The 24823-nt window shown below is 41.6% G+C and overlaps 2 protein-coding genes across 3 annotated transcripts in view; one reads left to right on the forward strand and one right to left on the reverse strand.

Annotated features, from left to right (window-relative positions):
• Positions 1-2386: 2386 nt before the first annotated feature.
• Positions 2387-9515, reverse strand: ppp1r11 (protein phosphatase 1, regulatory (inhibitor) subunit 11). The gene is made up of 3 exons (XM_032536276.1): positions 9185-9515; positions 7832-7940; positions 2387-4123 (listed from the first exon to the last, which is right to left on the reverse strand). Exons 1-3 carry the CDS (start codon positions 9260-9262, stop codon positions 3939-3941), a joined length of 372 nt encoding a protein of 123 aa, XP_032392167.1. The 5' UTR covers positions 9263-9515; the 3' UTR covers positions 2387-3938.
• A 240-nt stretch (positions 9516-9755) lies between these two features.
• vars2 (valyl-tRNA synthetase 2, mitochondrial) overlaps positions 9756-24823 on the forward strand; it is a 27058-nt gene continuing 11990 nt past the window's right edge. For both annotated transcript variants that reach the window (XR_004335050.1, XM_032536195.1), the window contains exons 1-21: positions 9756-10030; positions 10161-10345; positions 11116-11197; positions 11275-11375; positions 13070-13191; positions 13278-13344; positions 13760-13857; positions 13966-14047; positions 15411-15530; positions 16111-16219; positions 16319-16407; positions 19579-19669; positions 19812-19939; positions 20153-20256; positions 21009-21090; positions 21280-21356; positions 21551-21638; positions 21864-21957; positions 22837-22907; positions 22991-23116; positions 23227-23331. Coding sequence is in view for 1 of the 2 variants with exons in the window: in XM_032536195.1 (XP_032392086.1) it covers positions 10163-10345; positions 11116-11197; positions 11275-11375; positions 13070-13191; positions 13278-13344; positions 13760-13857; positions 13966-14047; positions 15411-15530; positions 16111-16219; positions 16319-16407; positions 19579-19669; positions 19812-19939; positions 20153-20256; positions 21009-21090; positions 21280-21356; positions 21551-21638; positions 21864-21957; positions 22837-22907; positions 22991-23116; positions 23227-23331 (2019 nt within the window). In the remaining variant the exon portion in view is untranslated. The remainder of the gene's footprint in view (positions 10031-10160; positions 10346-11115; positions 11198-11274; positions 11376-13069; positions 13192-13277; positions 13345-13759; positions 13858-13965; positions 14048-15410; positions 15531-16110; positions 16220-16318; positions 16408-19578; positions 19670-19811; positions 19940-20152; positions 20257-21008; positions 21091-21279; positions 21357-21550; positions 21639-21863; positions 21958-22836; positions 22908-22990; positions 23117-23226; positions 23332-24823) is intronic.

Raw genomic sequence — 24823 nt, forward strand, 5'->3', positions numbered from 1 at the left:
AAAAATGAAATAACAAAAAGAAAAGAAAGAATGAAAGCTTTTGGTTAGGAGGCGAGAGATAGACTTTGACAGAACTAGCCAGGGCCCGTAGACTAACCCAGGGTCACATGAGGTCAACCAGACATTCAGTTTTTCCAACACAGGTGATGAATATAGTCTTCAATTCCCTCATAACCACAATCTTTATTTCAAAATAAGAGTCCTGAGTATTAACAGCTGGCGTGATGATAGGTTGACTAATGTCCCTCACCTTCACATAGACTCAGACCATAGTCAGAAACTGGATTCTCAAACCAATAGTGGTATTGATATTAGAGAGTTTAAATATGTTTTAACCTAAATATGTTTTCCACCTGTCTGATAAGATAACTGAAATGAAAGGTAACCCTGAGCCTGTAATAAAGAACAATCTGTAACTTCACTAATCTGAGAGATGAAGAAGCCTGTTACCGAGGTGTACTTTAGGACCCAACGCTGTCTTTTGATGCTCAGGGGACTGAAGTATTGCAATCCTGCTTTGTCCAACTGCCAGGCTTTTAACTCCACATCCCAGCCACCCTTCCTGCCCTTCTACTCGTTACCTGTTTTAGAATCAATTTTATAGCTTGGTTTTCAAAGGCTCAGGCTCCTATGGGCTTCTATAAAGGACTTCTAGGGACGGACATTGGAAATTACCAATAGCTACAGTATAACTGCTGTGATGCTGCTGTACATTGGAGATTTGTTGCACAAATATCCATGTCTTAGCATCTGTCCCTATTCATGAAATGAAATCTATCCGTGACCTGAAGGCCGCCCTCCTCACGGCTCCTAATCCTGGTGCCGTCCCTTCGGGTGACCAGGCCTTTGCTGTACACTCCAAACTCAGAATCTCGTTCTCATATGGCTGAAAAGCCATATTGTTGCAATTATTTTATATCTTATGATCTGGATGGGTGATATATAAATAAGTTAGTATTAGCTATGACAAGCAGCTTCAGAGAAATATAAAAACAGGTTGAAAAAAGCAAAAGATCCAGTGTTAAATCATGTAACTAAAGTTCTGCACACACGCAGAGCCGGGCCCGGGGCTGGTTCTGTAGGGCTAACAGGTGACGGTGCTGATGAGGGGTAATAATGTGACGACAAGAACTTCAAAACTGCTCTGAAAAACACAAACAGCAATACTGGCTCAGCCTAATATAAAGTGAGATCTTTGTCATGTCCACTCTATTCTACATCTCACATACTGCTTTGTAGGGCCGGGCAAGGATTTCCCAAATTCATTACATCATCCATTCCATATCAGTTAGGTTGGAGGATTTTCACAAACACCACCAGTTTATCTTGGATATAAAAGAGGTTCTCCAAGAACTTCTGCTGTAAACTGTACAAGCAAGAAGCAACCCTCAGATATATATATTTTTTATGATGCACCAGGTTCATGTTTAACATTAAGAAACCACATCCATGGCGAAAAGGCAGATATTAAAAGATTGATGTCTGGATTTTATTAATCAATATCAGATCACTCAAAGATGGATTTTAACTGGAGAATGGATTATTTGAACCAGTGTTTCCCACACATAGACTAATTTGTGGCGGTGCGCCACACAGTTGATTTTTGTTAAACGCTATAGAAAACACGCATTTGATTTGTTCAGCTGCATTTCATTTCCCTGTTCTCCTCCACACACACACACACACACACACACACACACACACACACACACACACACACACACACACAACACACACACACACACACACACACACACACACACACACACACACACACACTTTTCAGACCCCCTTAGCAACTTATTTTCACAAAAGCAACTAGCGACAAATCTGGCGACTTTCTATAAAAAAAAAACTGAAGTATTTCTCTCCTGTGCCGTCGAAACCATCCTCTGATCTTTGTGAAGAGCAGAGGAGCAGCCCCTCCTCTCCCCTCTCCTCATGTGCGGCAGCACTGCGCACAGTGTGTAGGCAGGTCAAAACGGGAGAAGGGAGCTGGTGTAGGTGGGAGAGACAGCGGGAGAAAGACACCCATGAGCTGGCCTGGCCCTGGGCTAGCCCCCCTTCTTTGAGAATTCTTTATTGATCCGTTTCCCTCCCTTTGTAGAATTTCTTTTTTTACTTCAAAGATAGGCTACCCAAGTAATAATTATAAAAAGGTAAAATAAATTCCTGTATTGACATTGTGATATTTTGGCTAAAGATTTTTTATCTTTATCTACAGTACCTTGCTCACACAACCAGTAAGCTTAATGCAAATGACTGTGTAATGACATCATGCCCCCCCCCCCATTGCTTTCTAATCTGTGGGAAACACTGATTTGAACCCAGCCCTAGTGGTGTGTAATGGCACTGTTACTACACAGACCGGGCTCCACTGCATGTCCAGGGTTAGCAAGTTTAGAATGAAGAGCAGCAAATCAAACATAGAATACTAAACAATGTGCAGTAGTATATACAATTAACTCTGTCAAAAGGAAACCCAGAGGCAGGTAGCGTGTGTGTGTGTGTGTGTGTGTGTGTGTGTGTACACAGTCAGACTGCACTAATGTCATTATGGTCACATTAGATCCACTGCTTCTATACCTTTCAGCTCATTCATGGCACAAACACTTTGCATTATTGCTGTTGCACTCCAAGCTGCTTTAGCTCGGCTTCATCAGCAGCCGTTAGTTTCCACCCATCTTACTACAGTATCCACAGCTCACTGTTAGAGACCTGACGGGGTCTGCACTGTGAAGTAAAAGGGCCAAAACATGCACAAGCGTCGCTGTAGTCCGACGCATCAGCCCTGCATGCCTGTGTGTTAAAGGGTCATGTATAAAAGGAGAAAGGAGAACAGCATTTTCAATAAGGATCATTCATAATCCATGTCATCTTCCGACATGGTGACATCACTACAATAGAAGTATGCAGCTAGTGTTTTTATACGCATTACCACATTTATTATATTCCAATAGTTTAAAACTCATACAGCATTGTATGATTCATCATTTCTGTTTTGTATTGTTGTAAAAGCTTAGTTACCATTGGCTGGTCATGCAGTGTACGTGCATTTTCAGATGTCGCCTCATAGCTCGTCTGACAGTTCTTTTTTTTGATATTCTGAAGATTAAACGATTGATAAATTAATTGAAAAACAAATCAGTTATAGAGCAGAACAGATCTGCCCATGTGTGTCATTAATCTGCAACTATAATAACTGAGTGCTGCTAATCTTTTGTCTTTCTGAAGCAAGAATGCCAAACGCTCGCTGGTTCTAGCCTCGGCTGCGTGAGGATCGGATGCTTCCGTCGGTCCTGGATAGTGGGATAGACACTGGTCTGTCTGCTGACATTGACTTATCCATTAACTGAGAAGATATTTAGCAGATGATGAAACTAATCGTCAGTTGTGACCTTAATTGCATTTCTGCATAAAAACTCTGATGGATGTCAAACCTGCAGACAGCATAGTGAAACAAATGGAAACCAACGGCTGCCTGACAAGTAGTAAAGTGTTTTAATCCCAGCGTTCTGCTCCATGCTTGGAATTGCTCAGCAGTGATGCAATGCGTACTGCATGTGGTCTGTTGTAAAAGGGCTGAAACACACAAAAAGACTGCTATGGCCTCGTACATTCTATTATCACAGCATGTCTCCTTTTGGTGCTTTAAAAGCAATACTTCTTTAAAAGGAATTTAAAAGGTCAGCTTGTAGCTTTCATTCCACGTTATGTATGTCAGTTGGCACAATACTGAGCATGCTTTTAGCTGTTGAAAGGAGAGCAGGATTTTCAATGTGGCTAATTCAGTAATCCCTGTGGCTCTGTGTTTCCAGAGCAGCAGCCCCGGCTCCAGCAGAGTGTCTGGCAGCATCAGGCCTACCTGGGCTTCAATGATGGAGCTAATCTAAACAAGAGTGCAGCGCTGTAATGTGTCACTGTCGTGCTGAGCCACGCTAGTGTGTGTGTGGCCCTCCAGAGTTTGGAGGCCTCGTGGTCCCCCCGCTTCCCCCCTGTCCATGACCCCTCCTGCCGTGGCCCAGGATGCAGTGAGCACTGCCGCAGCCTTCGTCGTCATCGTCTCCGTCGCTTTCAGAGGACGACTCTCCGAACTGCCGCGGCTTCTCATAGATACAGCAGCCTGCAGGAGCACAACACAAAGCACCGGGTCACAACAGATCAGAAACACAACACAACACAACAGGCAGCACCGTGTCACAACGGATCAGAAACACAACAAAACACCGGGTCACAACGGATCAGAAACACAACAAAACACAACAGAAAGCACCGTGTCACAACGGATCAGAAACACAACAAAACACCGGGTCACAACGGATCAGAAACACAACACACAACACCGGGTCACAACGGATCAGAAACAACACAACACAACACCGGGTCACAACGGATCAGAAACAACACAACACACAACACCGGGTCACAACGGATCAGAAACACAACATATCACACAGCAAAGGGTCACAACGGATCAGAAACTAGAGCCCGACCAATACAAATATGTGGTTATTCAAAAATCCAATATTCCGATGTATATTTAAAATAATAAAAATCCAGAAACGCGTAACAAAACATAAACAGATTTCCCTAACATTAGTTATTTGTAGTTATTTATGAGTACTCTCTAAAATAATATGATAATTTGTCTGTCACTAGAGAACAGAGGTACATCAAAATAGAATAAAGTTCTGATAAATAAAATTACAAAAAATGCATACTTAAGATATTCCTTTGAACAAAAACACGATAACAAAAAATACTAATACAACAGGGACGTTGTAGAGCGTCCTCTGGTGGACAAACACTCATAACAAGGCTGTCATCATTATAAATGATCGATAAATGAACATTAAAGTAGTGTGTATATACAATATACACTCAACGGCCACTTTATTAGGTACCCCATGCTAGTAACGGGTTGGACCCCCTTTTGCCTTCAGAATGCCTCAATTCTTCGTGGCATAGATTCAACAAGGTGCTGGAAGCATTCCTCAGGGAGTTGGGCCATATTGACATGATGGCATCACACAGTTGCCGCAGATGTCGCTGCACATCCATGATGCGAATCTCCCGTTCCACCACATCCCAAGATGCTCTATTGGATTGAGATCGGTGACTGTGGAGGCCATTTGAGTACAGCCAACTCATGTATGTCAAGAAACCAGTCTGTGATGATTCCACGTTAGACATGGCGCCTTATCCTGCTGAAAGTAGCCATCAGAAGTTGGGTACATTATGGTCATAAAGGGATGGACATGGTCCGCAACAATACTCAGGTAGGCTGTGGCGTTGCAACGATGCTCAATTGGTACCAAGGGGCCAAAGAGTGCCAAGAAATATTCCCACACCATGACACCACCACCACAGCCTGAACCGTTGATACAAGGCAGGATGGATCCATGCTTTCATGTTGTAGACGCCAAATTCTGACCCTACCATCCGACTGTCGCAGCAGAAATCGAGATCATCAGACCAGGCAACGTTTTTCCAATTTATATGTCAATTCGATGAGCTTGTGCAAATTGTAGTCTCAGTTTCCTGTCTTAGCTGAAAGGAGTGGCACCCGATGTGGTCTTCTGCTGCGTAGCCCATCTGCCCAAAGTTGGACGTACTGTGCGTTCAGAGATGCTCTTCTGCCCACCTTGGTTGTAAGGTGGTTATTTGAGTCACTGTTGCTTCTATCAGCCGAACCAGTCTGGCCATTCCCTCTGACCTTGCATCAAAAAGGATTTCCGCCACAGAACTGCCGTCACTGGATGTTTTTCTTTTTCGGACATTCTCTGTAAACCCTAGAGATGGTTGTGCGTGAAAATCCAGTAGATTAGCAGTTTCTGAAATACTCAGACCAGCCCTTCTGGCACCAACATCATGCCACGTTCAAAGTCACTCAAATCACCTTTCTTCTACTGATGTCTGTTTGAACTGCAGGAGATTCTCTTGACCATGTTACATGCCTAATGCACTGAGTTGCCGCCATGTGATGGCTGCTTAGAAATTAAGTGTTAACGAGCAGTTGGACAGGTGTACCTAATAAAGTGGCCGGTGAGTGAGTATATATATATTAATATATATATATATATATATATATATATTATATATAATAATAATATATATATATATATAATATATATAATATGTGTGGGTGTATGTTCCTGTTGCCAGAGCTTCGTACGCAGCACTGTGTCCGAACTGATCCAGGTGATCACATCTAAAGCTGGTGCCTTCACAGACTCACTGTAAGCTCAGAGTTCTCAGTTTGAAAATTAAAATACAACATGACACCTTGTTCAAACGTTTCTGTTCAGAAATAGCAACTAAAAATGGAGCATGTGGTAAAAATAGCTTTCCAGCGGTTTGATCTGATGATGAATCCAGTAGTGCAGCAGGAAGCAGACGGTTATAAATAGGGCTGCACGATATGAGGAAAATATTTGGACTGATATTGGGTTTGCAAAATGATTCACAATATTAGAGGGAACCATGATTTTTATTCTTACTCATTTTCAATGAAAAAAAAACAAAAAAAACAACAGTAAATGATTATAGTGGGATTTTTGTGAGGGTCTGTACCAGACAAAGATTTTTTTCCTTTAGTAGTCTGTAAGAAAGGATTTGTAGACTGGGATGTCTCTGCAGCACCACAATACTTCATTTAGATTGCTGTGGGTGCATGTGGCGAGGAAGATTAGCACATGAATTATGAGTTAATGAATTATGTGAGTTCTGATATGAATTGCATTCTAAGAAAAGAGTCAGAATTCTAGATGAATTATGAGATTATGACAACTTTTTCCATCGAGTCCATCATATAATAATCCACCAAACATGTACAGTATAATGGCATGCTATTATTGTTTATCATGGTTATTTTGGAAACTTAGGGATACGCATTATATTATTATCTTTCATACAATGCAACACATTATTCTGAAGCCATCCTCGCTGTATCATAACCAGGTCAGATTCCGGTGCACGTTGTACATTTGGAGAATAAAGCGATTCTGATGTCATAGCTACTTTATGCATGTCACATATTGGTATTGTTAGGATGAATACATCAGGAATGCCATCATTTGCCATGTTATATACATGTTTTTGGGCGGTTTTAATGATTTAATGCGGTTTTGAATATATATACTGAAGGTGCAAAATTAAGATACACTTGTGTTTGCAGAGTTCAAAGTTAGCCTACTTAACAGCCAAATGCTGGTAAAATTGAAAAGTGACTGGTAGATAGAAAAAAAACAATGGAAATCTAGTGATTAGCTGGTAAGATTTGAACATTCACTAGCCATTTGACTGGTGGACCATGTTTGTTCTGTTTTACTTATTTCTATTTGAGACCCTTCTGATCTTTTGAACCTTAGTTCCCATCATCCTTTTTGTGATACAAACCGGACTATAATATTCCCATGGAATCAGTGTGCTCCAGCGTTGGAGAATCTCAACCATAAAAAGCACTCTAACCATGGAGGTACAGCTAAACATCCCTGGATTCATCTGATACTAAAGAAAACATCTCAACATCATGATTGTGATGCAAGATCTTACGTTACTGTACGGACTGTCTCAAGAAATAGTTCTACATAGTGTAATTGGTTCATTTGTGGGTTGTAGCAGCTGCCATATTGGGAGAATTAGCTCCTAGATTTTGACACTGGATTTGGATCTAAAATCAAAACCTTTAAAACTGTTGCTGGTCGTGGCTCACAGTGACATCTAGGACCACTGTTTAGGACGGACAGCCTAAGATTGTTAACTTTGGTCTGACGCAGGCAGCACAAAGTCACACAGCGTATAGGGGCCTTGACATGGAACATGGACTCACATTTTGAAGACCTTCTTCCTAGGTGCTCGTTGTCGACGGTGTCACTGGACCACTCCACTTTCTTCTCCGTCTTCCTCTTCCTCAGCTTGATGGTCAGGCTGCGTCCCTCCTGTAACATTTGACGGCTCTGTGAGATACTGGCCATCCAATGGGAACTGGGCGCAAACAGTGTCATCACACAGCACAAAGCCCCTGTAGTCTACATAGGGCTGCTGGGCAATAGATCCATATCATATCAGTAGCAGGATATGAGACTAGAAATTGTCTTAGATTTTGGATATTATGGTGTGACAAACTTTTTGCCTTTTACTGGTTTCAAAGGTAAAGTAGTGAAGTGATGTCATTTTCTGAACCAGACTTACTAGCTGTTCTATTATATGCGTTTGCAAATTACATAATGTCTAATGGCAATTTCTATACATAATCGCCATTTCTTTGTTTAACCACAATTAATTGCACACATTAGCTAAGGTCCTAAGGGGTATGAATGTTGATTGAAATTGTCAGTCACATGTCAGGGATTCATTCAAAACTTTAATTTCTTTGCAATACAAAGCCATTTTTTTTCTCTCAGAGCAAGAGATCAGGGCCTATTCATATAACATTAGGGGGTACGCCGATGCCTAACAACGCCTCTGGTGTCCAACACAAACGTTGGGCGATGGCCTGCAATTAGCCTTCGAGTTCATCCCAAGGTGTTGGATGGAGTTGATGTCTGGGATATGTGTCCATTTCCTTATGAATCTGGCTCTGTGCAGGGGAAATTACATGGTAAATCTGGAAAGAGACGAACATCCCACATAAATTGGAATAACACTATATTCCTTCATCAGAACTAAGGGGCAGAGACCAAACCAGGAAAAACAGACCCAGAACAGAAGTACGTGGACAGGGGGGTTAACATAACAGAAGCATGATGTTTTTACTGTAATCATTGCCCCTTCAGTACCCTCCAGGCTCAATGGAGTCCAATTGTCTGGATATGATCTGACTTAACATCCTTATTGCTGTTTTTCAAATCAGTACCGCCAAAAAGACCCGAGTTCAATACCAGGTGTGGTAGCCAGAGGAGCTAACGTCACGGTCAATGCACGACGTTACATGGAAGCATTTCGCACGTAACCAAGATATACGGTTGCTGTAATGTCAAAAGTACTTGTATTGCCATTTTAGAGGAGATTAACGCAATTAACGTAACTCATTAGGCCTCGTCGTGAAGCTTCATAAGGCTGGGCTGAGAGTCGCGGTAAGCTATGGCTTCAGGCTGACTTCTGAACGCGCTACACAGGCAGAGTGAGCTCAGTCATGTTGGAAACCACCGAGCAAAACCGTGTTCACGGCCAGCCTGCTTACCTGCTGGGGCGGTGGCGGTGTGCTAGTCTGAACAGTCTCCGTTATCGTCTCACTTGAAGTCCCGGGAACCTCCGCCATCCCTGGAGCTGCTTTGCTAACGCGACCGTTAGCTAGCTAGCTTTAATATATAAAGAATCGGAGTCCACCGTCAGTTGAGAGACAGTGTCTGTAATATAACGGTATTATCGCTACAATGACAACCTTGGTTCTTTAAATCACACCCTGTGCTCAGACTGAAGGTTGTTGACCTAAAAATTTCGAGGCGTTGAACACGACGGGAAGATGTGGCTAACACAAAGTCAAGCTTCAAAGTTAGTCACACTCAAAACGGAAGTGTAACGTGTTTGTGTCAGAATTCTTTTTCAGCTAACGCTACATGTCACACAAAAAAAAATACTGCCAAACCACTATTTTGTGTTGTTTTATAACATCATGTATGCAAAAAAAAACACCACTTAAAACATTCATATTGCATTTCGGTTATGTTATAACGATATGTTGTTTTATTTTTAAACGTAGGCAGGATGGTTCGTTCCTTTTTTGCTTAGCGTGACGAGTAGCTTAGTGTTGTGGGGAAGATATTTCCAGACGGACAGCAGTTGTTATTTCCTCTTGTCCGTGAAGTTGTAACAGTCCGTCAACAAACAGCACCCACATGCCGAGAATAAAACAAGGACAAATACCGTAACAGAGTAATATGGAATAACAAGTATTCTGCGAGATTACAATGATGTAACGTTAGTGTATACGTACAATGACAATGACTGTCTTGCTCGGACTTACAATAACGAAGTGGCTAAGTTAAAAGGTCGTGGCTGGCATTCAGAGCACTGCATTGGAAGCACAGTAAGTAAAGCGGTTGAACTGTCATCGCAGATAAACTTATTTCACGTTTAGCTAGCCGACTTTTACATGTTTGTGTGTGTGTGTGTGTGTGCGTTTGTGTGTGCGCGCGCGCGCGCGTGTGCGTGCTTAGAGATGTGGAGGTCAGGTCGTGCTCTGAGTTGCAGGCTTCCAGGAGAAGGAGCAGCTAGACTTTGTTTCGGCATCCCGCACAGACCTTCCTCCTCTTCCCAGTCCAACTCCTCTCCCCGGACCAAAGCAGAGAAACTGAGGCGCAGACGAGAGCGGGAGGAGGCCATACTGTCAAGTCAACACAGTGTAAGTAGGAAGGAGGCATCAGTTAAACCGCTCCGCCTCCATCCGATGTCTAAAATGCTGAATGACATCAAACCGCCATAAGGAAATAATTGTATGATGCTACTTACTGTATATAATAACATAATAATTTATGTAATAACATAATAATACCTTGTATAATAACATTATTCTTTTCAGCACCCTTTGCACTGCTACATAATACAAATAATAATAACTATCATAATTATAATTTACTCTTGCATACTTAGTTTGCACTTTTCATTGCACTATTGTCACAACTGTCTATATTGTTTCTGTTTATAGTCTGTATATATTGTTTTTTTGTATGATTAAGCACACTGTGAGTAATACGATCCAAAGCAAAATTCTTCATATTTGTCCTGTCTACCTGGCAAAAAAAAGCTGAGTTTGAGGACTCTGGTTAACTGCTCCTCAGATCTCTGCAGGGTAAACCCAGACCGCTAGCTAGACTATCTGTCCAATCTGAGTTTTCTGTTACACGACTAAAACTACTTTTTAACGTACATGTGTTCCACCAAATCAAGTCCCTTCCCGAGGCGATTTTGCAGCATTGCTCCGTCCATGCGATTAGCATCGCCCAAGAGGATTGTGATTGGTTTAAAGAAATTCTAATAAACTAGAGTACGTTTTTCACCCATCCCACAATGCCGTGTGGACTAACCAGACCCTCCTTCGCAGCGCTGTGGAGGAAGTTCTGGCTATGTGAGACTGACCCAGCCATAGCTGAACTGTGATATTTGGGTTTCCAGACTGCTGAAGATAAAGCTGTGAAATGGACCGAGAAGCAGAAGATAGTGTACACTGCTCCAACCCTCGCTGGGACAAAGAAAGGTGATTTTTCTTGCACCAGCTTGTGTACCTGCTGTGTCTCTGCAGAATTTAAAATGTAACATTTTTTTTCTTGGCAGACACCAGTTCGCCGTTACCTTCCTCATATAGTCCGGAGTATGTGGAGTCCAGCTGGTATCAGTGGTGGGAGAAAGAGGGTTTCTTCCGTCCAGAGCAACATGTGAGGCTTTTAGAACAAAACAACACCTCATGCTCTAACTACTTCTTTATTAATGCTGTTTTTAGGATCCTCACCAGCTCCTGCATTTGGGAAATTATAAGACAGAAACTAAGCTTATAAAACAATAATTTGAAAACACAACTTAAATGATAATAACAAAATACACACATAAGACAAAGCCAGACTTATAGACAGGACAGCGCCACCAGTGCAGCCATAGGCCATTCATTACATTCATGTTTAACACCTTTACACCATCATGCTATCACATAACATCTCCTTGTTCCTCGCAGGACAAATCTCAAAATTGAACACGCATTCAAATTTTGTTGAAGCTCAACCAATGTAGTTTCTGTTTTCTACTTAACTTCTCTAATCAATATAATTTTAAATCTAATTTTACTGCTTTGTTGTGTTATTTGTTCGGGTAATACATTCCATTCTTGCGTTGCTCTATGCACGACCATTGCTTTAATAGTATTTGTCTTTGCTTTTAGGAAAGTAAAGTTACCTCTGGTGGCGTGTCAAGTTGCATAGTCACTAAAAGATAAATTATTATACAAAATAGCTGGTTTCTTTCTTTGCATTGCAACATTTGTGCGCTATATGTAAAAAAAAAAAAAAAAAAACTAAACTAATGGCTCTCAGATATGACCTTATTCAAAAATAACTTTCACTTTAGTTAAACATATGTAATAAAAACCAAACAAAGTAAACGTGTTTATGTAACACCATCTTTAATGTCTAACTGACATGAAGTCAGAATGCTGTTGGTTCTTCACATAGACAGAGCAGCTGTTTGCATATAACAATTCAAAGGTCCGCTACTGTAATTGCATGAAACAATAGAGTCACTGTTGTGTTATAACAGAACACAAAAACAACCTGTTACATCCCTAAATACAGATACAGAGAAATATCATTCATAATTATAGCAGTTGGAATGATGACCAGTGGGAGTTATAGTGCCAATAAAGATATTGGAATAATAATAGTAATATTAATGATAATAATAGTTGTAGCAGTTCAGAGCGATGCGGGCGTAGCGGGTCGTTGCCACCAGGCATGACGGTTTGCTGTCACGGCGCCTCAACTGTGGAATGAATTAGTGTTCACCATCTACACAGGTACTTCTGAATTTGCTTTAAGAATACCAAAAAAACACACCTTAAAATAGACTTTTAACTGACTTTATATATAGTTTCATATCTGATGTAAAAAGTTTATTATTCTTTTATTTTATTTTTTATTTTATAAATAAAGCTACTCCAATTTAGATGTAATTTCTCTCCACTTAACGTAAGTGTCTGGCTTTATTTGTGATTATTCACTTTTAGGATCCAGCACCCAGCCTCATAGCTTTCTAGGTATCTATGTGAGTGGAGCGAGTCCAGCCCTTTGATTTATTATCTTTTATTACAATCTTTTTAATTTTTTTTGACCATGTCATTTTTTGTCAGTCTCTGCTTTGATAAAGCCCTTTGCAACCAATTTATGAGAAGTTACTATGACTTAGTGATTAAGAAATATTCTCAAACACTTTTAAAAACCCTTCTGACATGAGTTTGGACTCTAAGAAGGGAAGACTCGGTTGGACTTCGAGGATAAAAAGAACACTGTGCCGCACACATGGCTGCTTTGGCTCTTTCTCTTCTGCTTTCAGACTCTAAATGTCATGTTGTCCTGTCCGTCAGGAGAGATTATCTCACTCTGTGGACCAGACCTTCTCCCTGTGTATCCCTCCGCCCAATGTGACGGGCACTCTGCACCTGGGACACGCTCTCACTGTGGCTGTGGAAGACGTGCTGGTTCGGAGGTATCTGCCAACAACATGTGCAGTCGGATTATTTAAGAAGGTTTATGTGTTGTTGGAGCAGTAAAACGTGGCTTTGTGTCCATCAGGAGAAGGATGCAGGGCTACCGAGTGCTGTGGCTGCCTGGATGTGACCACGCAGGGATTGCAACACAGGTACGACAACAACTCTTCTCTTCTTCCTATTCCATGGCAGTTTGAGAAAGGCTGCAACTAACTTTTACTTTCATTGTGGATTAATATGTGGATTATTATATGTCAGTGACTGTAAATGTTCTCTTGTTCATACCGGCCTGGAAGAGATGGCCTGTGAAAAGGATGGGGGATTAAATCCGCAGTCTTCGTTTATTCTATCATTTTGTGAGATCTAGTTGATTTGACTAACTCTGAAGCTTCATATTAGGTTTAGCTGAACTGCGCATTGGATTTTTGCACAGAAGCTGTGGGAGGATGATGCATGTTGTTTACAGTTTCATAGTTTAAATTTAAGTTCTATCTATACCAGATTTTTGAGAGACCCTTAAAACACTGTGTGTGTGTGTGTCTGTGTGTCTGTGTGTCTGTGTGTCAGACGGTGGTGGAGCGGAGGCTGCTGAAAGAAAGAGGGAAGCACAGACAGGACTTTACCAGGCAGGAGTTTCTACATGAGGTCTGGAAATGGAAGAATGAGTGAGTATTCACCCCCCCCCACACACACACACACACACACACACACACACACACACACCAATATATGCCTCACTGAGCTGTGTCCCTGTGTGTCCCTGTGTGTCCCAGGAGAGGGGAGGAGATCTACCAGCAGCTGAGGGCGCTGGGAGCCTCTCTGGACTGGAGCCGAGCCTGTTTCACCATGGATCCAGTGAGATTACACTCATACATATCATACCACCTGGAAATGTGTAGGATAGTGACTGTAATAGACTGTAATGTGATAATGGATTAACTGTAGGGGAAATCATAATTCAGAGCTCTCAGTCAAGTTTTTCTTTCTTTTTAATTTTGTATTATTAAACAATGTAAAATTGTTAAAAAAAATTTAAAGTGTAGTGCAACAGGAAAAAACATAAAAACATGTGACTCGATATGAAAACACTACAATAAAGTGTTATAAAAAGAACCATAAAAGCTCTGATTCATCATCAGTCGTTTGTTATTTAAACCAACTAAATGGAATTATGGATTAATAGTTAATGTCATAAAATTCCGATACAATGAGACATGTCCCATTTGGTACACTGTCCCTAATAGAGTCACAGACTATAGGTATATACTAAGTAGGGGTGGAGATTTAAAAAAAAAAAAAAGTTATGTATCGTGATTTCTTTTTGTGATGATTTTTAAAAATTACTTTCCTTAGAATCAATGTACTTTTTTTTTTTTTTTTTATCCAATGATTCACCTAAATATTCTTTGTTCATGCAGTACTGCTAGCGGCGACTACATCATATCCATTTTCTGACCGTAGGCAGAAAATATTTATTAAGCATTATAATAGTATTTAGTACTTCTTTTCCAAAGTAAATAAATGAAAAACTATCCGTTTTTAGAAATGTCTCATGATATATAGTTTTAGAAGTGTATTATTCAACTTTAGTTTTTGTTAAAGAAGAAAAAGAAAATCTCAATACTCAATACTATCAAAATAAAATACTTCTAGAATCACAATAACTGAAAATCGCAATACAAATCCAATCAGGAGCCATGTATCAGGAAGAATCAAATAAGGACAAAAGCATACTGTCCCAGCTGTAATACTAAGTAGATAAACGAGACCCTGTAAGAGTTCTGTATGATTATAAATCTATGTATTATGTGTCAACGACAATGACGTGCTGCATTACATTACGTTTTGTTTCGTTTTCAAAGAATTATAAGTTCCTTCTTTAATTGTGAATGACAACAGTCTAACCATCTAAAACCGAACTTACTTTATTATTCGCTTCACTCAGTTTAGCAGTCTGTGTCTCCACATGACATTACGTGAATGTCAGAGTCAGACATTTTCAACTATTATTTATTCAACACATTATTAATACTTTACATTTATATTAATAACCCACTATTTGCTATTGCCAACATACATACTACAGTAGCATGGAAATATGCAGTATAATGCACACTTGTTGCATGCTTCTATATATAAGTATAACCTTGCTGAGAAAGTTTTTTAAATATGTATAAAGAATGGTGAAAGTAGTTTGTTTGTGTGAATGCTGTCTCAGGGCTTCAGCAGGGCGGTGACGGAGGCCTTTGTAAGGCTGTGTGACTCGGGTCTGATTTATCGCTCGGAGGCGTTGGTCAACTGGAGCTGTGCTCTGGAATCTGCCATCTCTGACATTGAGGTAAAACGGCATGACATGCAGATACAGCAAATACAACAGGTGGACTAAATAATGGTTACCACCACATATGTGGGATGTAAAACTTTGAAATAAGTAAGGCTCTTCCTTTTGTCACGGAGACCAGTGTTGGTCTCTCCTCACTCAGCAGCCAAATGCTGCTGAATGCTCTCCAGCCAATGATCAGGGCCTGCTCTAATACTGTTTTTTGTGATTAGCAAGTTTAAAACATACACTTATCAACATGAACATATCCCCTCCCAGCCCCCTTCAGGACCATAGGACATGAAATAATTGGAGGAAAAAGCTTCAACCCATAATGTGTGTTGCTGAATGTCTAATGCCAGAAACAACGATACCTTGAAAACATGACTAGTTTTAATGACCAGTCATGACTGGTTTAAACCTCGGATGAGGTTGACTGTGTCCTAGCGACTTTCATAGAACAAATCTGATAATCTCACTTTGCCAAAGCCCCTAACATTTCTCTTATTTTGTCCACCTATTGTGAGTCGTTTAGACAGAAAAAATGTGCTAATGTAGAGAATCATATCTGTGCATGAACTTGTGGATTTGCTGTCAGGTTGACTCAAAGGAGCTGTCTGGGCAGACCATGTTGTCTGTTCCTGGTTATGAAAACAAGGTGGAGTTTGGGACCATGCTTACTTTTGCATACCCTATAGAAGGCCACGGTGAGTATTTATGACTTTCTGCAAATAGAATACACGTTGTGCTTGTTCTGTTTTGTAATTACATTATGATTTTCTTTTCCCCTTGTCCCTGTCTTTTAGATGGCGAGGTGGCAGTGTCCACTACCCGTCCTGAGACTATGCTGGGAGATGTAGCTGTAGCTGTCCACCCTGACGACCCTCGCTATCAGGCTAGTACTTTTTTTTTAAACATATCTTTATTGAATTTTCACGGGGCACATACAACATAAAGTAAGACAGCCATGGAGTAAAGAATAAAGCACAAACAACAAAAAACTAAACAAAAACACAGAAGGTTTGCACAGTTGAGACCTACTCAACATAATCACTCAAAATGGGTTACTTAAAGGTGCCCTGCCACATGTATTTCATTACTTTGTGGTAATGTCTTAAGTTCCACCATATACTCCGTAACATTTCTTTGTGGAAAAAATGCCTTGGTTACCTTGTTTCAAGTCATTCTAGTGTGGTATAGAAAGCCTGCAGGCAGACACAGCTCCATTTGTGCCAGTTCTCATTAATATTCAATGAGCTAAGCTGCTTGACTCTGATTGGCTAACAGCTAGTCAATGCGAGCCTGGCTATCAGCATCCTTTACCCAGCGCAACTGGGCAAGCTCATGAATAGTAATGAGCTTAGGCAACATGATGTCAGACTGACCAGCTGTTGTGATTGGCCTGATTTCTCCCTTTATTTCTTTTAAGTGGCTCGAGCTGACAGAGGAAGCAGTAGTTCATTTTCACTATCACGACATAACTCAAACACATATGGACCTAACATATTTAAAAAAATGCAAGTAAAGATGGTTTTGTGGGGCAGGCCAGTTTTTAAGCCATTGTGTGTTATCTGGAAATGTATTTCGAGATCTCAGACCATGCTAAACCATAGAGGTCACTCCGAAGGGTTCGTGCACCATCCTCCCCAATATAGTCTAGGAAGGGGTCCCAGATTTCAAAAAAGCAAAAATGCATTTCTCTGATGTCATCATAGATGTAATGTAACTCATTTTAATATGGTAACCATTGTATTTTAGGATGCCTATTTCAGCTGGCCGGGACTACAGCTGGAAGTGAGCCGTAGAAGCTAAAGTTGCTCCTTACTGTACAGTTAATTAAGACGGACTGTCCACGACATTATAAACTAATGAACTAAACTAAACCTTCAGCAGCTTTAGTTTGGAAGAGTCGAGACCCAGTGCTTTAGGATTTAACCCGATAATACAGCTGACAGGAGTAAGAGCTAGTTTTTTTTTTTAATACAACACACATTTCCTCACATATTTTGACCCAGAAGTCATTAATAATGTGGTATATTCAAATATACAGTGGAAATAGAAATGTTACATTTATTACAAAATTTCAAGAGCAATGGGATGTTCAACTAAATGCGTTTCACTGCGTCGATTCTCTCCGACCATTCAGTAGTCTGCAGGTCTTCCACGTCATTTTTTGGTATTGCCTTAGCTCGCTTGGAACCTTGACGGAGGTGATTCTAAATAAAGTACTTGAAAAAAAGGCGAGTAGAGTTGAGGCGAGTCAAGCATCTACCAACAACTTTATTTCTACAAATGCAACTACTGACAAATTAAGCAATTTTTGACCGTTAGGGGAAAAGCAAGATTTATTATAAGAAATTATTTTAATAAATGTCCATGCATGCTGATCAGAGTAATCCCAGTCCACAGCTCTCCTGCCAACAGCAGGGGGGCCCTCTCTCCCCCTCCTTCTGCACCGTGCAACAGCCAGTCAACCCACATAGCCACTAAGCATAATGCAAATAATACGTGATGATTTTTGCATATCACCGATATGCAAATGAGTTTGTGACATCATTTAGCGAATTTTGGAGCTAGTGCTAGCTACTTAATTGGAGAAGAGTTGACAACACTAAAACTCTCAGTAGCACAGCCCTGAGATACTATCAGACATTTGCTTATGGCTACATGTTATCAACAGAATGCCTACTTTACATTTAGCAAACCCTGAGCAACATGGGCATCCCATCTGATTAATGTTTAAGTTTTTATTATTAACTGAGGAGCAGCACAACATATTTCACATAGGTGATGACATGATATCCACAGGAGAATTGAATGAGCACTCAGGAAATAATTAAGCAGGCAGTACAGTTTAACCACGATGTGTTATTGTGTCTCTGAAGTTCCTGTCCTCCTCAAGGTGTATTTAAGCTCAGGCTGGAGAAGTTATGTTCAGCTGAACCTTTAAGGTTAACAAATATATCGCAGGCACATAAAACACAGATGCTAAAGCCTAGTTTAGCCTCTCTCTTGCTCTCTCTCTCTCTCTCTGGGAAGTATCAGATGTTGAAGCCTAGTTCAGCCTCTCTCTCTCTCTCTGTCTCTCTCTGGAAGTATCAGATGCAGCTTGTTTAGTGGTTATTAGAGACTGACCGACTATTCTCGTCCCCTGACCTGTGACCTATGAAAGACCTGATGTTGCCTAAGCTTTCCTGTTGTCTCATCATACCACGAGATGGTGTTTCTGGAAATTCCACCACATGTTCAGCCCTGGTTTGGTCCACCGATTCCTTAGTAATCCTTGACCTGGGTTTTCCTCACCAGCCGCTCCTTTACTTCAGCTCTTCTCCATGTCAGGGGGGCAGGTAGCGTTCAGTAGACTGTTGTGTAGTAACGGCTGCCTACTGCTGAGGGAGTAGGTCAGAGCCATACACTTCAAACCAGTCAGTCCAAAAGCATCAAGATGTGTTCAGACCAAATTCAAAGTCAACGCAAAGACACAAATAGAGACAAATTTGCAACTAGCATTTTAAACACTGCGTTACAACATTAGTGCTAAAGTAGTAAAGTACAACCGATGAAGTAACAAATAGCATATTTTCTGGACGATGCGGTAAACATATGTAAAAGTGATCCCTGAGCAGAATCCTCAGATTCCACACTGTGTCATCACTCTGTTTCCAACGGTTTTTGCCTAATGGCTCAAAGTGACATCAATCAGTGCCAGATTTTTTACATGGTCATCGGCTCCAGGCACTACTGCAGTGTTTACATTACATACACTGCTACATGTGGCTACTTGTAGCTACATGCTAACGCCAGGGAAACCTGTAATCTTGGATAATTTCTCCCCAATTTCTGCCCACCTTCCTGCTGGAACATGTTTCTTTGTGTATTTTTTTGTTGTTTAAAAGCTAAAGATAGAAGAAGATACATTTCCATGGTTTCATGGTGTATATCATTATGTTGCCCAACTCTGCACTGCACACCAGATCTAAATAGTAAAAACAAAAAATTGAATTCCACATGGCATTTGTTAAGAGAACTGTGCTCATATCTTTCCAATATGTCCCCTTTGTTTCAGGCTGTTCATGGGAAGCAATGCAGACACCCCTTCACCAACAGACTCTTGCCCATCATCGCTGACTCCATGGTGGACATGGAGCTAGGAACTGGTGAACATCCAAAGCCATTCAGCTTGCTCATTGCAGAATGCAGAGAGAATGTGTTGCCTTCATGTTGTCCCCTGTGGACACACTGTTGTCACATTGTGTGAGCAGCTCGTGTTGATTCGGTCCCTGGCTGTGTGTTCTGTAGGTGCAGTGAAGGTGACCCCCGCTCATGACCACACTGACTTTCTACTGTCACAGAGGCACTCACTGCCACACCTTACTGTGATTGGAGGAGACGGGACCATGACGCCCTCCTGTGGACAGTGGCTGCAGGTGCATGAACACCTCTGTTATTATCTGAAAGCCTGTATTACTATGTGAGGTGTTGTAGCGATATGATCCATCTGGATATGTCAGCTGTCTCAGGTTGCAGTCGACAACATCCTTGTAAGACCCTGTTGGGCCTGTGCTCAGTGATAGAGGAAGCAGGTTTGATGTGTCTTCGTCCCTGCTGGTATCATTGTGAGTCTTTTTCTCCTTTTTAAGGGAGTGAAGCGTTTTGATGCCCGACAGCTTGTTGTGGATGCTCTGGTTGAGAAGAAGCTCTTCAGAGGAAAGAAGGATCACGCCATGAATTTACCCATTTGCAGGTAGAGGAACACGCACGCACGCATGCACATACACATGCACACACTTTCAGAATCAGCTTTATATGCCAGATATGAGGACATATACAAGGAATTTTGCTTTGGATTGTATTGCTCACAATGCGCTTAATCATACAAAACAAACAACAAAACAAACAATATATACACACTATAAACAGAAACAGTATAGACAGGTTCAACAATAAAGTATGCAGGAGTAAATTATAATTATGATAGTTATTATTATTTTGATTATGGAGCATAGTGCAAAGGAACACAACTAGACTTATTCCGGGTATACAGGGTTATAAAAAGAAAGAAAGAAAGAAAGGACTTTGACACACAGGAAAGTGTGATTGCTATTAACTGTTTACAACACAGCCCATCCAGTCTGTAAGTCTGCAGCCTTTTGTCCTAGGTGCATATGTAATGGATTGATGCACACCTTTTCTCTCATACATGTGTGAGAAAGCCGACTGGCTTTACTGCATCCTATCCATTCAATGGGCTGCATGTCGTTCCACAGCTGTTCTGATGGAGCACAATAAAAAAAAGGCCGCTGAAGGCCGACTGTGCGGGACACACCACACAAACTAGGACCGACGTCTTGAATGTGGCTTTGTACATAAACTTTGTATGTACAGGTGGAGTTACATCTCCAGCAGTGTCACAATAAGTGTCCTCCTGCTTTGCTTCATCTTCCTGAAACAAGTGTGTTGTGGTGTCCCTCCTCCCTCCCCCCCTCGCTGTCCCAGCCGCTCAGGAGACATCATTGAGCCCCTCCTGAAGAAGCAGTGGTTCCTTCGCTGCGATGAAATGGCTAAAAAAGCTATACAGGTCAGTTGGTGGAGATGTTGAGATGGAGGTCACTATGTATCCAAAGGTTGATTTTGCATCACATGTGTTCAAGTAACCACGTCAAGCTCCATCATGTAGACATAGTAAGACTAGAGATGTCAAGGGATGTCCTCTCATCCTTGAACTCTTTTCAAAACACTCAAATGTGATTATTTCTTCCCCTGTCAGGCTGTGGAGGACGGACAGCTGGAAATCATCCCTCACCACTACACCAAGACATGGAAGAACTGGCTGTCCAACACCAGGTAGGCTGTCCTGACCTTTGACCTTTGACCTGGATCAAACTCTTGTATTTGAACAGTGGTGTGAGCGGGAACAACGGCGCTTTGTGTTCTTGTTACTGGTGTGACATGCGTGTGAAATGGCACCATTCTGGTGATGAATGAGCTCTTCTTTGAACGTACGGCTTGTCAACAATGTTCCTCTGTTTGCTTTACAGTGATTGGTGCATTTCCAGGCAGCTTTGGTGGGGTCATCAGATCCCTGCGTACCGAGTGGAGCTTCCTAATTCTGCTGACAAACAAGAGGTAGTACTGTAAAATGTCATCTAATGCAACCAGAATATAAAAAAAAAACATATATAGAAATGGATGGGAGGGTGGATCAATGGGTTAACTACTAACTCAATATCAGTCAGTCATTGGTGTAAGTCTCTCTCTCTCTTTCTTTCTTTCTTTCTTTCTTTCTTTCTTTCTTTCTTTCTCTCTCTCTCTCTCTCTCTCTCTTTCTCTCTCTGTGTGCGTGTGTGTTAGGAGCACTGGGTATGGGGACAAAGCGAAGACCAGGCCCGACAAAGAGCTGCTGTGAGATATGGAGTTAAGCCAGAAGACGTCACTTTGACCCAGGGTGACTCCCCTCAACCTGCCTCTGTATCAGCTGTATAACACTACTCTACATTAGCCATCGCACTCAAAAAGGGAAAAGCTCATTTAGCCACAGATCACCAATGTTGCTATCGGTGCTAGTGTTATGTGAAAAACTCAAGAGCAGCACAACTCATTTCACATACGTGAAGAATGTTCGGGAGACCTTACTGACTTACACATTTAATTAGCACTTGATGCATGGTCATTGTAGGGGAAACTTTATCCTGGGAGTGGCCCAGCTAACGTGTGGAGATTAGGCCATATTCATTTCCGTGCAGCCTGTAGAATCGACTGCCTGGTTGTGTAACAAAGCATGTAGAAAATCAGTGTGTGACTGGTAGTGGTATTCTTCTTTGGGCTATCACTGTAAATTCAGTTGGCTCTCACAATTTCTATCTAAACATCTGCTAGATTCGGGAGCCACTTAGGCAGCGAGCATGAGAGATCATCATCAAATCATTCTAGAGAGAATCACGATGCATCTAAGAATAGATTATTTTTCTTACCCCTACAAGTGTCTCAACTTATATAGCTTGAGCATAGCATGCTGCCTCGCACTCAGCTGCTGTTACAGATATATTGTTACCAGAAATTGTTCATTCTAAAATATCAGTACCATTGACAAATATCAGTCAGGGTACTTCTACTCCTGCTGCTGCTAGAATACCAACTACTACAGTATGTTTCCACCTACAGTAGATAATGCACAGACAATCAGGTAATACACCGTTTTAGAATCAGTGAAGGCTAAACCACTTACCACCAAAACAACTTTCCAGCCAGCCACTGCAGTAATAGTGCCTTGTGGAATTGACATTTGTGTAAATATACTCCTGTGTTTCTTTATTGCTCACATCAGACCCTGATGTGCTGGATACGTGGTTCTCCTCTGGGCTGTTTCCCTTTGCCATGCTGGGCTGGCCGGAGCAGGTAGGGCACTTCTCCAGCAGAACACGGTCCTCCATAAGCAGCCCTGTCCGTTTGTGTCCTGACCACAGCTTGACTTCCCGCAGACCACTGACCTTCAGCGCTTCTACCCCAATTCCATTCTGGAGACGGGCAGTGACCTCATCTTCTTCTGGGTGGCGAGGATGGTGATGCTGGGCACAGAGCTGACTGGAAAGCTGCCCTTTAGACAGGTACTACCCAAAAGCACACCACTTTTACATAAACACTACTGATTCATTAGCGTGTCAGCCCACCATGCTGATTCTCTCTCTCCCTTTCCTGTTCCCATCATGCCTTTCAGGTCCTCCTTCACTCTCTGGTGAGAGATAAATATGGCAGGAAAATGAGTAAATCTCTGGGAAATGTTATCGACCCGTTAGATGTTATACATGGAGTCTCTCTGGAGGTGGGTAGCACACGTGCGTTGGTCCACCAGGATTTATACTGTCAATGACACACTGTGTCTGTTTGTGTGTCTGTGTGTGTGTCTGTGATGCGTCAATTTTTTTTATTTGTCACGTAAAATCATAAACTAACATTCCAGTCTTAGGTGGTGTAGAAAAGAAAGAAATAGAGGACCTGACCCACTTGTGTCAGCAAACTACTGCTGAACGTCAGCAGGACTACGGAGATGATAGTGGACTTTGGGGAGATGCAGGGAGGGATTTACACCCCCCTTAACATTAGCAAGTCCTCGGTGGAGAGGTTGAACAACTTCAAATCCCTTGGTGTCCACATCTGGACTACTGTTAATAAAAAAAAATGTGTCAGCCTTGATCAGCAATTTAACGCGTTCCTTTGGGAAAGATAAGTCTTCCAGCTCCCAAAGGGTGAAGGCGGTTTAGCCCTCCTAAATTTCCGTCATTACTCCTGGGCCTGTAACACCAACTCTCTCATGTCCACTGCCACCTGGGGCTCACTATGAGGTGTTGTCCTCACAGAGCCCACTGCACTCTGCCATTTGCTTCCAGCTCCTTACAAGGACTTTAATAATCTCTAGTCCTGGACGTTACTAACACTATCAAGATTTAGCTTCAGTTTAGCAAGTATTAATGTTTGCACAGTGCTCCAGTCTTCCCACAATGGCGCTGCATCTCTTAATACTTGATATGAAGTTGTTTTTTCCCCCTTGTTATCCCTTTCAGCTTAATATAATTGGCCCAATAGCCATCTCTTTCTCTTCTTTCACATCAGGCACTTTGTAGAAAAGCAACTGTCCCATTTACCCCACCACCCACTGAAGCAGAAAGTGACCAATTCCTTACCCTTGATTTCGATTAAAGCAGATCACATTGATAATTTGCCTCATAATGGACTCTGTACAACTGTCCCTCCCTACATGACCTCATAGTTGCCATCTCAAATGACCAGTGGAGTAACAGGTAGCATCTGGTGCATTCCTCATCGATGTGTGCTACGCACCGACTACTGCAATCAAGGGGCTCCACAAAGCACATTCACCTCTAAATTTCTTCAGATAGAAAATTTTCTGGACATGCTCCCGGCTGACAAACCTTTGGTCCATTATATTTAAAAAAAAAATACCCCGGGCCATTAACACACCTATTGACCCCAGGCCTGTAACAGCCCTGCTGGGCCTCCTCCTACCACCACACAGCATGTCCTCACATTTACTGCTCTGTTGGCCAGGCGTTCCATTCTTCTTATCTGGAAACATGCCTCCCCTTCTGATAGAACATCTTCAGATGCATAAAGGTAGAAAACTCTGATTCTAAATAAAAGACTTTCACAGGACCTGGAACCCCCTTCTGGACTTTATTGAAAGCCTCACTATCACTCCTGAGACTGACAGTGTTCACTGAGTAAAACCAGTTGGAGCGAATGAGAATAATCCAATAATCCGATTCTCCACTTTTTCTTCTTTCTTTCTTTCTTTC

The sequence above is a fragment of the Etheostoma spectabile genome, chromosome 14 (genome assembly GCF_008692095.1).
Source record: "Etheostoma spectabile isolate EspeVRDwgs_2016 chromosome 14, UIUC_Espe_1.0, whole genome shotgun sequence".
In the NCBI taxonomy this organism is placed as follows: Eukaryota; Metazoa; Chordata; class Actinopteri; order Perciformes; family Percidae; genus Etheostoma; species Etheostoma spectabile.